The 14,808-nt window shown below is 41.6% G+C and overlaps 1 protein-coding gene across 3 annotated transcripts in view; it reads left to right on the forward strand.

Annotated features, from left to right (window-relative positions):
• Nucleotides 1-14,808, forward strand: part of rab11fip4b (RAB11 family interacting protein 4 (class II) b) — a 56,982-nt gene that overhangs the window by 3,843 nt on the left and 38,331 nt on the right. For 2 of the 3 annotated variants that reach the window (XM_056408834.1, XM_056408835.1), the window contains exons 2-3: nucleotides 1,665-1,752; nucleotides 4,646-4,725. In XM_056408834.1, coding sequence (XP_056264809.1) covers nucleotides 1,665-1,752; nucleotides 4,646-4,725 — 168 coding nt within the window. Of the gene's footprint in view, nucleotides 1-1,664; nucleotides 1,753-2,218; nucleotides 2,315-4,645; nucleotides 4,726-14,808 lie in introns of those variants that run through there. The other variant, XM_056408837.1, reaches the window with a different exon arrangement.

The following is a 14,808-nucleotide window of genomic DNA, read 5'->3' on the forward strand; positions in this document are numbered from 1 at the left end:
CAACTTCAAATCTCTATCCCCCCATGATGTCACCGACACTTGGTGCATTCCAATGGCCACTTCCTGTATTTACCTGTGACTTAACTGGTGCATCTTTTGCTCCAGCCTGCCAAGATGTCCCTCCAGCAGCAGCCACAACCAGCTGTGGCGCCCTTTGCACTGGTAACTCCAAGAAATCAGAGTTCAGGCAAACTTCTCAAAAGACAAACTAAATTCTACAAAAGTTGACTAAATCCTCAAAAATCTAAAGTACCGCCAACACTAAATGCAGTTTGTGCATGATGTACCAAACGGAAGTATTTTGGTAGTCAAAGGGCGATGTGACTTTTGACCGTGAGGTCACAGTGCACATGATATATCTGAATAAGGTATTCTTTATAAATCACGATATACCATTAAACATCAGAAAAAGATTCAGTCGGTAAAACAAAAACCCCACCAAATGTAAACACAAGTGACAAAAGGACCATTGTTCGGCCAAACAAACGCATGTCATTTTTTGAAGATGATAAAAGCTGATGTCATGTAGACATTTGTTTTTGGCAGAGTGTAGCTGTGCATTTTAAAATGCCACAGTGGTGTTTTTGCACTCTAGCGTTCTCGCGACCTCTTTTGACGGTCTCTGAATGGAGCGCATCTTCACTCGGCATTGTCTCAACCACAACTTCAGGAATATCAACAAACTCCCTGAGCATTGTATGAATTATTCATCCACATCCTGATCGCTTATAGAAAAAAACCCACACGTTAAATTCTCCCCTGCAATGTCTCTTGAATACTTGATTCAGACATATCTCATGATACATTTGTTCATAGATACAGTAAATATGGCAACAAAGAAAAAGGTAAATGAGGAATAATTTTAGGTTTCAATGCCAATTGTTTTTTTTTATTTCTGAACAGTTTGAGAAGTACTTACTGTTTGCATCTTCCACATTTTATGGGAAATGTGTGTGATGTGGCACCGGGCTCAGTATGATCTTGTCTCAGTCTGGATGCACTGGGTGTTTACATTTAATAATGAAAAGAAAAGAGGGTAGGGGCGGCATGAGATATACTTAATAAGGTTGGTGGTAACTTTCTGCAGCACCCCTCGTCTCCGTGAAGAGCCTTTTCAGTGAAATGTTGAAAGTGAGGGTGAGTCATGCACTTCAGCCACCTGTCCATCTCGGTAACGGCTGGTTTAATATGGCATTGGGACACACACACGTCATTATCCTTTTTGCGCAATGACATGTGTGTGTGTTAGCTGAAGTGGCTGAAGCTCATAAGTAATTTTCAATAACCTTCTGAAACCATTGTTCTCCTATAACCTTCTGTACTGAAAATAGATTTGTTTTCCTCCCACGGCACACGTTTTGAGTTCACGTAGCAAAAAAAAACACTCTCACTCAGTTTTATTAGCCAGTGGTGCACCTAGCACCTAAATAAAGCTTTCATGTTTCTTTCTACAAAAGCCATTCTTAATGCAACAGAATAATCCCTCAAATGTGAGTGTAATGTTTTTTAAAAAGGGTCTCAAATGAACCAGAAGCATCGCCCCTCGGGCCCTTGGCCCCACGCATAGACGGATACACGGAGCAGAATAACCTCATCCGTAACTATTTTACTTTCCCCCCGACAGAAATGTGTTCGGTGATGTTTTCTCCATACCTTCTCCTCAGGTGAAGAAATTGTCCAGCTGTCTGGACCCCGACTCTCACGGGAGGGTGAACTTCAAAGACTTCTGCCGCGGTGTGCTCACCATGAAAGGTGAGTGTGTGTGTGTGTGTGTGTGTGTGTGTGTGTGTGTGTGAAGGCTGAGGGTTACATTGTGTCTCTTTAGAGGACACCCTTGTAGCTTTGGAAACAGTGTTGCACAGGCTATTTATATACACTTAAATATCCTACAATAATCAAAATGTCCTTGTGCTAGACTGGAGCAGAACATTGTCAGCATTGCCATCAGTCTTTCAAAGCCATCCAGCTACCCGCAAGCACCCCTAGACCAAACTGACTGCTAGCAAACCTCTACAAGTTGGTATTTCACTGTTTTTATGTATTTCACAGCAGCGTTCGGGAGACACTGCTACAAAACATTTAGCTGGTTAGCTGGGAGCGATGGCTGAATCCAGTGAAGCCCTAAAGAATGCTCCCCCTGCTTAACCAAGTGGAACTAAGCATCGTTTCTGCCAACTCATCATATTTCCTCTTTACGGGGTCTTTGTATTCTGCACAGACTGGCAGTCTGTGTAAAACCAGGTCAGCTTACCCTCGACTGCACACCAGGCCAACCAGGACACCGGAGGGGACAGAGCCGGGATACTACCACCCAGTAAGAGGGGCAACACATCGGGTTTCTAGAAATAAATAATAATAATAAAGAATGAGGTTATCAGTGAGGTTGACAATGTGAAGTGCTTAGGAATGATTTTTCTCACATTTATCATCCTGCATCATTTGATCACAAGCCTCACAAACAACTATACAACCCAAATCACTGTATAGCCAAACATTACACATGATGGACAACAAAACAACGAGGTGGCTCCTTTGCAGATATTGCAAAAACACAATATGTTCATCTTAGAAAGATTTATAAGCTATTGCAGTTTATAGATTACTTTGAAATCCCTACATGGTCACGCTCATTCCTTCCTTAATGAATTTGTTAAAAGACACCAACACACCTGTAAACCTCAGTAAACGGGAACTGTGGCAGAGCAACATACCTCGATTGGACAATCGGTCTTTGTTCAAGGAGCACAACTATGGAACTGTCTACCAACAGAATGGAAAATGCAACACCATTTTAAGGTTTTTAATAGGTATTAAATCATGGCTAAAAAAGAAACAACATTGTTCTCACACCTAACTGCCCTGTAAACACACTTATACTTTGTGTATGTATCCGTGTATGTAAACCCTCTTGTGAACAGGTGTTGTAAACTAGCGTTTGGCTACAAACACTTAACACATCTTAAGTGCATCTCTTGTGCATAAATGTGTGTTGCAATTTTAATGCCACTGTTACTTTCATTTATTTGATGTTCATATCAAATAATTTCAATACAAGTCAAGTTCTGCATGGTTGAGTTGACGTGGCAGTAATAATACAATGCTGGGAGTGTCAGTTAATGACCGAATGTGAAGTCCATTAAACCTTTACACTAAAGATTGCCATGAAACCCAAATGAAGTGATGAATACTAATGCCTGGTGGCATAATACTTACATTCAAAGCAGCTCAAGTTGAGGTTTTTATAACTCTGTCATTTGTAGTGATGAAGCTGCAGAAAATGATCACCTGATATGAAAATCAGAACCAACTAAGAAGATATCAAATTAAATAGTTATTAATATGTAGTTATCAAAGTATTTAAGATAGTGTTGATACCACGCTCTGTGATGCTTTTTATGTCTATAAACATTATAAACATACTTATGAGTTGTAATATGACTAATTATAGTTATAATAACTATGAGGTCAAGTGTCAGAATACTTCAGAATTGCTCGTCATAATAACTTTTTTTGGAGGGAAAATGTTTATTATGTTATAAATGATAATCTTTTTTATTAAACATTAGAATCACTGTTATAATGCCTTATAATGTGAATGTAAGTTGCTATAAGTGGTCATTGTTTACTTTAAGTAAAGTGTAAAAAAGACCTAATAAAATTAACCACTTTAAATGTTGCAAATAACCACATATAGTAACTTATACTCACATTATAATGGTTTATTAACAGTGATTATAAATGCATCATAAATAAATTATTGGAATTATATTGCATCCTTGCAAAACATTTAAATGCAATTATGAAGTATCCTGATACTTGACCTTATAAATCACAACATAACATTATGTGTTCTGATTATTGTTATAAAGCATTAATGAGCATGTATGAGTGCTTATAATTATATATCTGCACTTCTCAAAACAGATTGTGAGACATTATAGAAAGTGTTCCCTGAAGTTATTATCCATTCTGCATGTTTCTGGCGAAAGTGCTGCGCCTTTACCTCGGATCAACGTTGTAAGGTCTCCCCTGGAGCCCCTTCACACTGTTTCTCTCAATGTACTCGAGTTCCTAAATAATACATGGGTTTCATAAATAACACCACTTATCTGCTCTCTCCTACAAGTTTTATCACAGGGAGTGTTTGACCTTTTGTTCTGATATTGACATGCAGTGTTTTTTTGTGTTATAAATTATGCAGCCCATGTCTTTTTCTCTACATATTTTTATATAATTATCCTCTACCAAGGAACACACACACACTCACACATATGCACACACCCACACCAATATGGTACTCAAATGACAGCCAGTCCTAATTTACAAGATTCAAAAGAATGGAAAAATAACCAAAAAGAAAGAATAATGCAGACAAAAACGCCTCCCCTCAGCGTTCAGCCATCACTCCTCGTCTATAGAAAGATATACCAGATTTATCCTAGACAAGTATGTTCGATATTCCAGGGGTAAAAGATTGAATATCACCGTATGCCATGAAAACAATCGTAGCCTTGGCCCCATATATTATCACATTCATCGGGTGGAACAGAAGGCACAGTTGCAGCAGCTTGGATGGGAAGTGATTGTGCTGCAGGATCTCAAACAGACTGAGAAGAGTCATGCATGCTTTTCTTTCTCTCTGCAGGTTATGTTGGAATCTTACAAAAGAAAACCGGGGCACGGTTCATCACAGCCTCAAATGAGACAGCTAAGAGTTTCTATCAGGTAAGTTAAAGTGTGTGCATGTGTACTAAAGCATACTCTACTTTATGATCTGTTTGACTCTAAATAGACATATATCATATACTAACTGAACACTTGAAGACTTAACTAGAGATTGAGACCATAAACTCATGTCTACAATGTTTACTGAGGTAATAAATCAAGAAATAAGTCATTTTCTCATTGACTTCTACACAATCAGAATGTGTGAGAGTTGAAAGTTAAGACAACAAGCAAAAATGTTGCAGGAGTTAGCGGGCGCTGCATGTCATTCACGATGTTGTCCTCTTGGTGGCAGTGTTCCGCTGCTGTTGCACAGTAGAAGACGGACAGTATGTCAACATTATGTCGACACCTTCTTGCTCGTGTGTTATCGGGTACAACATCCCTTCTGAGTTCTTGGATGAGGTCCGTGTTTTTAAACTGTTGGATTTATTCTTCTAAATGTATTAGTTTGGCTTTGAAGCACATTTAGTTAACTGATACAAAAAGTCAAACATACAGGTTTTCTAAAAGATCATCTTTTTCCATTCATCCCTCAAGTGTGTACAGATGTACGACGGACGTTTGTTTGACTTCTCCTGATGTGCGTGTTTTCTGAGATGACTGGTTATTTGCATCGTCGTCTAACTGAGAGCCCGAGGTGATACATGTGACACTTTTTTCACAAATTCCAGAGACCATCTCTTTGGAAATGTGATACTTTACATAGAAAACCGCTTCCTCTCAGAACATGGAAACTTTGCATGGCAACAAAGTGAATTAAATGTCAGTGCCACTTCATAGTGGAGAAATAACTGCAGGTTATTCTGCACAGCCTTGCATCAATATTCTAGCCTGCTATTGTCTTTCAACATGAACCCCCAGGTTTAGAGAAGTCTTTTTGCTGCCATTGGTACCGTATAGCATTTCATTATGCCAACAGAGAAGTGCTCTTAAAATATTCAGACTGGCTGAAATGCAATACGGCCGCTACCCAGTGTGTCTTTCATAGGAACCACAAAGCACTTCTCTTTTTTGGAAATGCTGTCTCATTTGCACACTTCCCTTTGAAATCCAACGTATAAAAGAAATTCTGTTGGCAGGTATACCATTTTATAATTCAGGAGTACTTTTCATGCTTTTCATCAATTTCTACTCACAGTGACAGGTAGGTGCTGCAGTTGTGGGTGTAGCTGTTTGTTTGAGTACAAATAAATTGTGTTTGAGGGATTTTACTCAGAAAATGTCTTTGGGGTGACTGGGGAACAAGAAATGATCCTTTCTCCTGGATCAGAATCTGCGTGTGACTTTGGTTCTGCAGCGTAGAAAGACGCAGAATAAATGATGACATTTGATACTGTGATGGAGGATTGTATCCACATTACCCACAGCAAGTTGAAGTTGACATACCTGCAAACTTGTCACCTTTCGGTGAAATTCACCGTTTTTAACTCATAATAGGTCATCCACGTGAATCGTGGAGATCCGAAGAGTTTTTTTTTTGGGGGGGGGGTCACCTGGCCCGCTGCCGTTGAGATTACAGTGAGACGCGGAGAAAATGTGAAGTAGTCATTGGCAACATACATCTTAAGTCTCACACTTCCACCAACAATGACATTTTTATAAAAACTAGAAAGTAGAGTGCAGATCTCCGCCAGGTCTGTCTGCACCGACCACTGCTGAACAGCCTCCGCCGAGAATGCGAGTGTATCGGATGTGTTTTTCACCTGCTTGTCTCGCACAACAAAATACTCTCTCGTTTGAATCTATGCCAGCACTGAGTGAGACCAGGTATTTGTCTTGTTTCTGGAAGCAATGGAACAAGTGTCTATATGTTTTTTAACCATGAGGGACTTTTTAGCTGCCAATACAAGCTACCTTGTATTGTATTTTATATATTGTTGTTGTATTTGTGTTTGTTGTTTTATGGAATCATGAGCCTGGAATAAATAAATATAAATAAATATGTATATATACAGATGTCTGTGTGCGGTCGCATCTCAGCGTGGTCGTGTAACAACAACTTGAAGCGTTTGTATTGGCTTCGAGCCTTGTTGTTTTTGTTTTTTTATCAGCACAATGTGGATAACTTGAGGGCAACTTGAGACGGATGCCCGACTAAAAAGGCCCAGAGGAGCTGATCCTCTGAACGCAGAGAGGCAGTGCAGCCAGCTGTGTGTGTCGTACCATTAGGTGTTAACATCCAAACACACGTCCAAAACCATCAAAGTGAGCAGACTGCCCCACTGCTGAGGGTTGGAGAAGCACTCGGGCTCTGTATTCACTTGTGGCCCCTACCGGCCGGGGGCCAGGGAGTGAGGAGTCGGAGGGCATTCGGTGGAAGTATAAAACGGGCAATACAAAAGGTGTTTGGAAGAAGTGTGAGTCAACCAGAAGAGGTCCTCGAGCGTGCAGCCAAAACTGAGCACCCAGAACATGATGCATGTCTGCTGCACCACAATGTGAGACTATCTGTAGAAAGGTCACTCGAACGCATGTTATTGATCGCATGATCGACCCCTCTTAATAAACGGAAAAGAAGATAACGCAAGTAATAACGAAATGTTAATAAGGAATATAGTTTTTTGAAGGCTAAAATGAAAAAGAGAGTATATAGCTTGGTAAATCTTTTATAGACGGCATATTTTTAATACAGCATCTCCTTGATGTGCTGTTTGAAGTGATAACAGCTCCTACAGCTGAGAGCAACTGAGCCGGTCCGGATACATAATGGATCGTCGTAACATCGAGTCTCTCGCACTCAGCATCTACGATGCTCATTCACAAGGAGTGTGTCCAGACCTCTGCTGTTGAAAGGACTTTGACTTCTTTTCACCTTGTGTTGTTGTTTTATTGAATGTTTCCCTTGGGGGAAGTACTCGCTCAGCTTTGAATGCTGCATGAGAAAGCAGCCACTGGGAAGCTGCAGCCAGTCGAAGCTGCAGCAATGTTTTTTATCTAAAGAGTTTTCCACTTGTGGTGGATAAAGATAACATGAAACTAATAACTGCTATTAAACCTCCTTACCGATAGTCTACTGGAGGTCTGATAGAGCTCGGCAATGATGTGTGTGTGTGTGTGTGTGTGTCTGTGTGTCTTGGCCTAGATGCAAAACTGCAGAACAAAGACAGGATTGAGGCGGCTGATACATTTTACAGAATGCAAAAGACAGAAAAGACATAATTTAAGTTTGAATCACTCTAACATTCTTAATAACATTTTAACCAGCTGTCTGTGTATATATTGTCCTTCCTGCAGACAAATGCTCCTCCATGTGAAACATGTTGGGACTCACGTGACGGTGAACAACTTATGTTTCACCTTGTCTTGTGAAAAGCAGCATCAATTAACTTTTTCTGTACAATAGAGTTAATTAATTGTAGGTGTGGCACCAGGAGCTTTTCTTTCCCATTAGACATTTTTATTTAACCCATTGTTCCTTTTCAAATGATTGATTAGAGCATTTTGGTGTAACACGGCCTGTTAAATGTTAAGTTAGGACTCCTAGTCATCTGGGGACAAACAGTTGTCAACACTGAGATGGAATTACACAATCTGTCATGATAATACAAGTTGATTATTATCATTATGTACATAACCTGACAACTTTAATCTAATTTACATAAAATGATCAATTAAACTCCATTAAAGTTTGTGGAGACGGTTGACGAGCAAACTGCCAGGGAGGCCGGGGGTGTGACGAAAGAAACAACAGAAACATGTGAAAAACTCAAAATGATATGTCAATGGCTTTTATTGTGAAAGGTAAGAACAGAAGGAGTGGCTCTGGTCTGCAAGGCCTTTGTTTGGGTTGAAAATTAGTTTTAAAATGTGCTGTCTTTTTCCATTTGGTTGTTTCATAAACATATGCACAAGTCTTTTTTGACGCTTTCTGTGTCCGAGTATTCGTTGCTCGTCCCCCGGAAGTGCTGCTCGTTAGCGTTGCATCCGGCGCCCAGCTGCGGAAATGAACTGCAGGTCAATGAGCCTGTGACGACCCGCTGTGGACGCCATGTTTGCCTCATTACGCAGAAGCCTCCTACTGCTGCACTGAGTTCTGTTTGCTTGTTTATTCAAAGTTCATTCATATTAAACGAGCAGTACACCCAACAGTTCTCCAGATATGTGCCGGACGAACAGATAGATTACATTGGTCTAACACCCCTACACATTCAGGGAGAGGTACTCTACGTACAGAAGTCCTCAACCAGCAGGGAACCCCAAAGACCCCGATCCAGAAAACCTGTAAAGACCGAACGGCGGCCCAGATTTTGCCGAGCCGCTGCAGAAAAAATATTAATAATTTACACTTCATTTGTCCTCATAGAGGAATCCTCTTGAGCTCTCTGCCTCTAATCCGCTCTCCTGTCAGACATTGTGTGCTCTTCATCTCCGGCTTGTTTCTCATTTGATCTTACTGCTCTCAGTGAATATGCATCCTGTGTGTGCGTGCATGTGTGTGTTTGTGTGTGTGTGTGTGTGTGTGTGTGTGTGTTTGTGTGTGTGTGACTGTGAGGTTTGCAGGTCAGACGTGAGCACGAAAAAACTTGTCATGTCTCCCTCACTTTCTCCTTTTATTCCCCTATCGTCTGTTTCACACTGAGCACATCCCTTGCTCTTATTTATTACCCAGACCTCTGCAGCACTCTGCTGATCGTACTTTGTTCTTCTCTCATCTTTTTCGAGAATTCTCTTTTTACTCATTGGTGCTTCATGTCCTCTCTCTCTCTTTCCTCCCCTTGCTGGTCTATATGTTGCTCTCCATTCCTTTTGATTTCTCCATCTCTTCCCACTTCTATCCCCCCTCTCCTCTCTCCTTCCACATTAGCACTTCAGATGAGCGGTGAGGAGGAGATTGCTACTCCGGTCTCTGCAGTCATGTCATGGTCTGATTAAAGGAGTGTTATGGGTTGAAACAAAGAACAAAGAAACAACCAAAAAGAGGTGAAAAAGGGAACCAGCGAGAAATAAAGAGCGTGAGTGCAAAGGGCAAGTTTGCTGCTTACCATTGTTTGTGCAAGAGAGCGATGTGAAAATCAGCCAGGCGAGCCGCACTGTGACTATGAAGAGGAGGCGGCATCCCCCTGTAACATGAACACTTCCTCATGATGACTATCAACAAGCCGTCCTCAGAGCTGGGTGTCGGTGCTTTGCTCTTTTTCCGCTTTAACTCGCTCTCGAGTTAGCGGAAGTTTGCAGAAAGGTTAACATCAGTCGGTTTACTGTGGTTATGTCTTTGTTCGTGCAGCGCGTGCTTTGGGCAGTGAGCGTTTCCCTCTCAGCAATGTGATGATGCAAATGGCTGGTGGTTCATATCACAGTGTCGTTCCATGCAGAATTAATCAGAGTATGCTGTAAACCACACTGACAGCCGCATCCCTCCCGGACTTAATGTTGAGACACCGATGCCACATTATAACCGCTTGTGTTTTAACTCTTTTAACTGTGAAACTAAACACAAACAAATGACCTGTGTTTGTGTCAGGCGGCAAGCTCCGGTTAAGGAAAGCCAATGAAGTCCCTTAAACCTGCATTTGTCCTCCAGCTGCAAAACCAAGTCTGATTCTAGTGAAGTCCCTTCATTTATTCCCCCAGCAAACATTGTGAACATGACTTTATGGTCTCAATCTCTGGTTTGGAGTCTTCTTCAACACAGCGTGATGTTCATTTAGTAACTCATGATCCCACTAAGAGTCAAATATTTGTGCCTGCCCTGTCCGCCATATGTGTGTCTCCTCTTGACACTTTAATGAGACCTGTCTGATTGTATAGTGACCGTATTGAAGAAATGTTACTTTCTGGATTCTTGTTGTTCTGAGTTTGTACTCTTGGTTAAATGCACTTATTGTAAGTCGCTTTGGATAAAAGCGTCTGCTAAATGACATGTATTGTATTATTATTGTCTTGTATTGTATAGTTTGTGGTCAAAGGAACGTCTGTGAACCACGTGGACAAGCACAATGCATTTCCTTTAGATTCTTCACAATAAAAGACCCCCCTTTCAGCTTGGCTCCAGCCTCAGACGGGCTGATCGGTTCCCGGTTCGAGCAAAAGAGCGCACATGCTTGACATTTAATGACTCCTGGCAGGAGGGGATGACAACAGTGGCATTGAAAAGACAAGCGTAACTACGGCCAATGATGCTGTTATGACACCTCGAAACCTCTCAGGGAGGAGGTCCCAGTTGGTAGCTGACAAAGTTTGATCCGTTCACGACCAACAGTCAGACTTCGTTTTCTTTTGCCCATGACCACAGTCTTGCCGTCGCCTTAAACAAGACATGACACTGCCCAAACCTGACTGAACCTTGACTGTGATGAATCATTTTGAATAACCGTCTGAAATATGCGTTTTGGAAAGCGCTGTCAAATGATGTCGTCGTGTTGATTAGCAACAGATCTGAAAATGCGACAGTATTCGTCTCCTCGGAAGGGGATGACGAACAGGAGGACTGTTGATCTGACTGCATCTATTTGATGAGAATAAAAATCAAACCGATTCATATTTAAGAATCCAAGCACCCAGACGCACCATCACGAAACTCCCTTCCGTCTGATCTCTGTTGACGATTGGGGGCTTCCAGGTGTGATTTGTAGAGGTTGACAAGATCTTTTCAGGCGAGTGTTTTAATGTGTTTGACTCGCTCCACGAGTGTTTTTGTCACACTCGTGGAGCGGCATGTGCGAATCCCTGAAGGCATGTGAGGTCTTGGACAATCCCGACCCAACAGGTTCAACTCTCTCGCCGCTCTCGAAGAGAACTCGGTTGACTGATAGCCCCGCTGACAGCCATGGAAACCTTACGACGTGTGATGCCCCATCGCCCACCATCTGGTGTGATGCGATGGCACGTAATGACAAGCTGTCTGTTGGATTGGCCGTTTTCTCCTGTGATCAGAGGACAGCGCTGGCAGTGTGGGCTTTTTTTCTGTGAGGTCCGCTAATGAACCGGAGCTTTTTCTCAGCAGCTGCGATTATCGCCTTTTCGAAAACTCATTTTCAGTCGGCTATGCCTGTTTTTGTTGGCTTTCCTGCAGAAATAATCACACATCATTACAAATAAAGTATGACACTTATCTGCTTCGTCATGAGCTGTAAATCTGTTGCCGATGTTTTCAACCCAGACAGTAAGCAAAGTTAGTTCCACACGTTCTTTTCAGTGGGGAATCTTTGTTAATCAGACAGATCCTAAACAAGAGACATGACACATTCAGAATACCGTTAGGTGTTGTTAAATATCATATATGAATATTAATTACTGGAAGTTTAGATTTATTATACTCCACTACTTATGAGGAGGCTAGTATGCTCTGTTAGAACTGTGTGTTGGATATTAGTGTCCCCACCCCCCTCCAACGCTGACTAATCAATCTCTAGTGTGAAGGTGAGAAACTAAGCTGGGTCTCCAGCTCTCGTTTCTGCTCTTGTGCTCAATAATGAACTAAAGCACAAACTTTCTCTTTTTTCGGCCAACCATTATTCTTGTGCATCCCAGCAAGGTTTGGAACAGCACAATAGTGTTGGATGGTAGCATTGCGCAACAAGACACACTGAGACCAGTCCTTTATACAGTAAGAGTGGTTAATTACTTTCATTGTCACAGGCCTCTTGGTACAGCAACATAGTGTATTACACATAGTTCAGCAGATAATAATGATTACAATACTATAGCATGAGCATTGCATGATGATTGGCTGGCGGTAGCACATGTAGCCTCAAGCAAAAATCTATTGGCAGTCTGTTTGGTTGACAGTTTATTGACTTTGAATGCATGTCAAAGAGCTTATGGGAAGCAAGTGTTCTGAGCAGGTGTGACGAGAGTAGAAAGAAGACAAATGGAAAAGAAAATAGAAAAAAGGTTGATTGACAGACGGGAAGGAACGAGATCCGAGAGATAAGAGCAGCAGAAGGAATGCAGACGTAAGAGGACCGAAGAGAGACGAAAAGGAAAGAGAAAACAAAGAAGAAAAGATAAGAGGGAGACGAAGAGGGAGAACAAGCGAATGGCAGAGACAGACACACTAAGCGGCAGCTTTATCTGATATATTAATGGGTGAGCTGTTGGGCCTGTGATTGCGAGTGACAGGGCTCATTAGTGTGGCGGACACTCGTCAGGCCTCGCCTCCTAACCCGTTCTCTGTTCGGACGGAAACACCAACGGGCGATGCTGTCAGGACGGTGTGCTCCAGCGTTTGGAGTCTGCCTTTCTCCAGTAGATTAACGCAGTGCTGGCAGATCCTGAAAAAAGGCATTGAATCATGTTACCGGAGGATCCTCAACACGGTTAAACATTGTATTTTAATCGTCATTCATCAAGATCTTTCTGGGCGTAAATGAACGTTCCTGACCGGTTTTTACTGCCATTTCCGCATCACCTTGTATTGTCTTGAACAGATAAAAAAACATCCATAAAGTCAAGAAATACATTTGTGGAAATCATAACTTTGAAAAGAAGACATTTAAATTAGTTAACAGGCTAGTAAAATTAGCCTTTCATATTAGATTTAATCTTATAAATAGGCTTTAATTATCAGAACAATAAATAAATAAATATATATATATACAAGATTTAGCTAATTTATTTAGCAGCTCTGATCAAATATCTTGAGGAATGACTGAAAATAAAGTAGGGTAGAAATATTCTTCAATTCACGATCAGTGCGTTATTTGAAGCTATCTGATATTGAGCACTTCTGTGTCTCTCAATGCTAAATTGAGCCCTGAAAGCGAGGGGCCCCCCTGCATTCCTAGAATTTGTGAAAACTCCTGATCGCACGGAAAAACACAGGACAAGAAATGCAGTTTTGGGCAAAATTGTGCACCCATCGATCTCAGTTTTTTCTCCAATGCTGTGGAGTTGCTAAATCCTTCTCCAGTACCTGGTCAAGCAGGCAGCGACCGATCAGAGGAAATGCAGCGAGGTGTCCTGGTTACGAAAGAAAATAGGACACAGTGCGTGTAGCTGCAGCTATTGTTGCTTCCTCCTCATTTCTCCTTGGTGCTTCACGCTCTGTTATTCCCCAATATTGAATGCAGAATGTGGCACTCGTCGCTGTCGTCTCAGTTATACATCAAATTCCCAGAGGATTGGAAACTCGTACAACAATGGGCTGATTGGGAAGGATGGGAATTACAGTTACATTAATTTCGGAGGAGCACAAGCAAACCAGACTAACTTTTTTTTTTTTTTTTACCAGCCTGTGGCTTCGTTGTTTAATTAAAGTTTTTGAAAGGCTTTTGTACAAACACGCAAGCGGTCTGGAACGGAGACGAGACCCAGCAGAGTCCCACCAATGACGGTCAAGGACACGCCGCCACCTAGCAGACATGATTATCCTGTAACTGTCTCTCTCTCTCTCTCTCTGTGCATGTATCTGCTCTACATTAACATATCCTCTCAGGCCCCGCACTTCCTGTGTTGTCAGCAATATTTCAGCGCACTTCACAGACAAGGAACTAGAAACCCTTCAACTCTCCGATGAATGATGCGTTTCATTGGCATTTGATCACCATGTTGCTGTAGCGCGCGTGTTCCAGGTGAGTTTGCAGGATTGATCCATTTACAAACTCCACTGAAGGTGATTAAAATCTTTTTATAGCAACAATAATATTGATGATTTGAGAATATTACATCACGTTCCATCTCAAGCTTGAGGCAGTGTTGTGAGATGAATATGAATTTGGGAGAGCGCTGAAATGAACGTGATGAACGAGGCTGGAGTCTGAGTTGGTTTAGTGCTCATTACTTCTGTCGTTCCTTTTTTAAGGTGCTGAATTTGAAATTCAGAGCATTGACATAGCAACCAACAACTAATGACAAGAGTAAAGACGAAGCGGTTAGCGCCGTTAGCTGCGATCCACCGGCTCAGCCGTCGCCATATTGATAGCATCTTGGAGGCAATTACTGAATCTGGAATTAAGCACCTTTTTTAAATAGTTCCAGTGTAAGTTTACATTTCAATCAGGAGAGACTAGTATTTAGAGTTCAACAATAATCTATTACAATTGCATATTAAAATAGTGCAACGTCTTTGGCGATTGGACTCCATCCTGAACTAGGATAAGCCAGAGGTAGAGATGCTGACATCTGCAAAGGCAGAATGCC

Source organism: Pseudoliparis swirei, chromosome 24, assembly GCF_029220125.1.
Source record: "Pseudoliparis swirei isolate HS2019 ecotype Mariana Trench chromosome 24, NWPU_hadal_v1, whole genome shotgun sequence".
Lineage (NCBI taxonomy): Eukaryota > Metazoa > Chordata > Actinopteri > Perciformes > Liparidae > Pseudoliparis > Pseudoliparis swirei.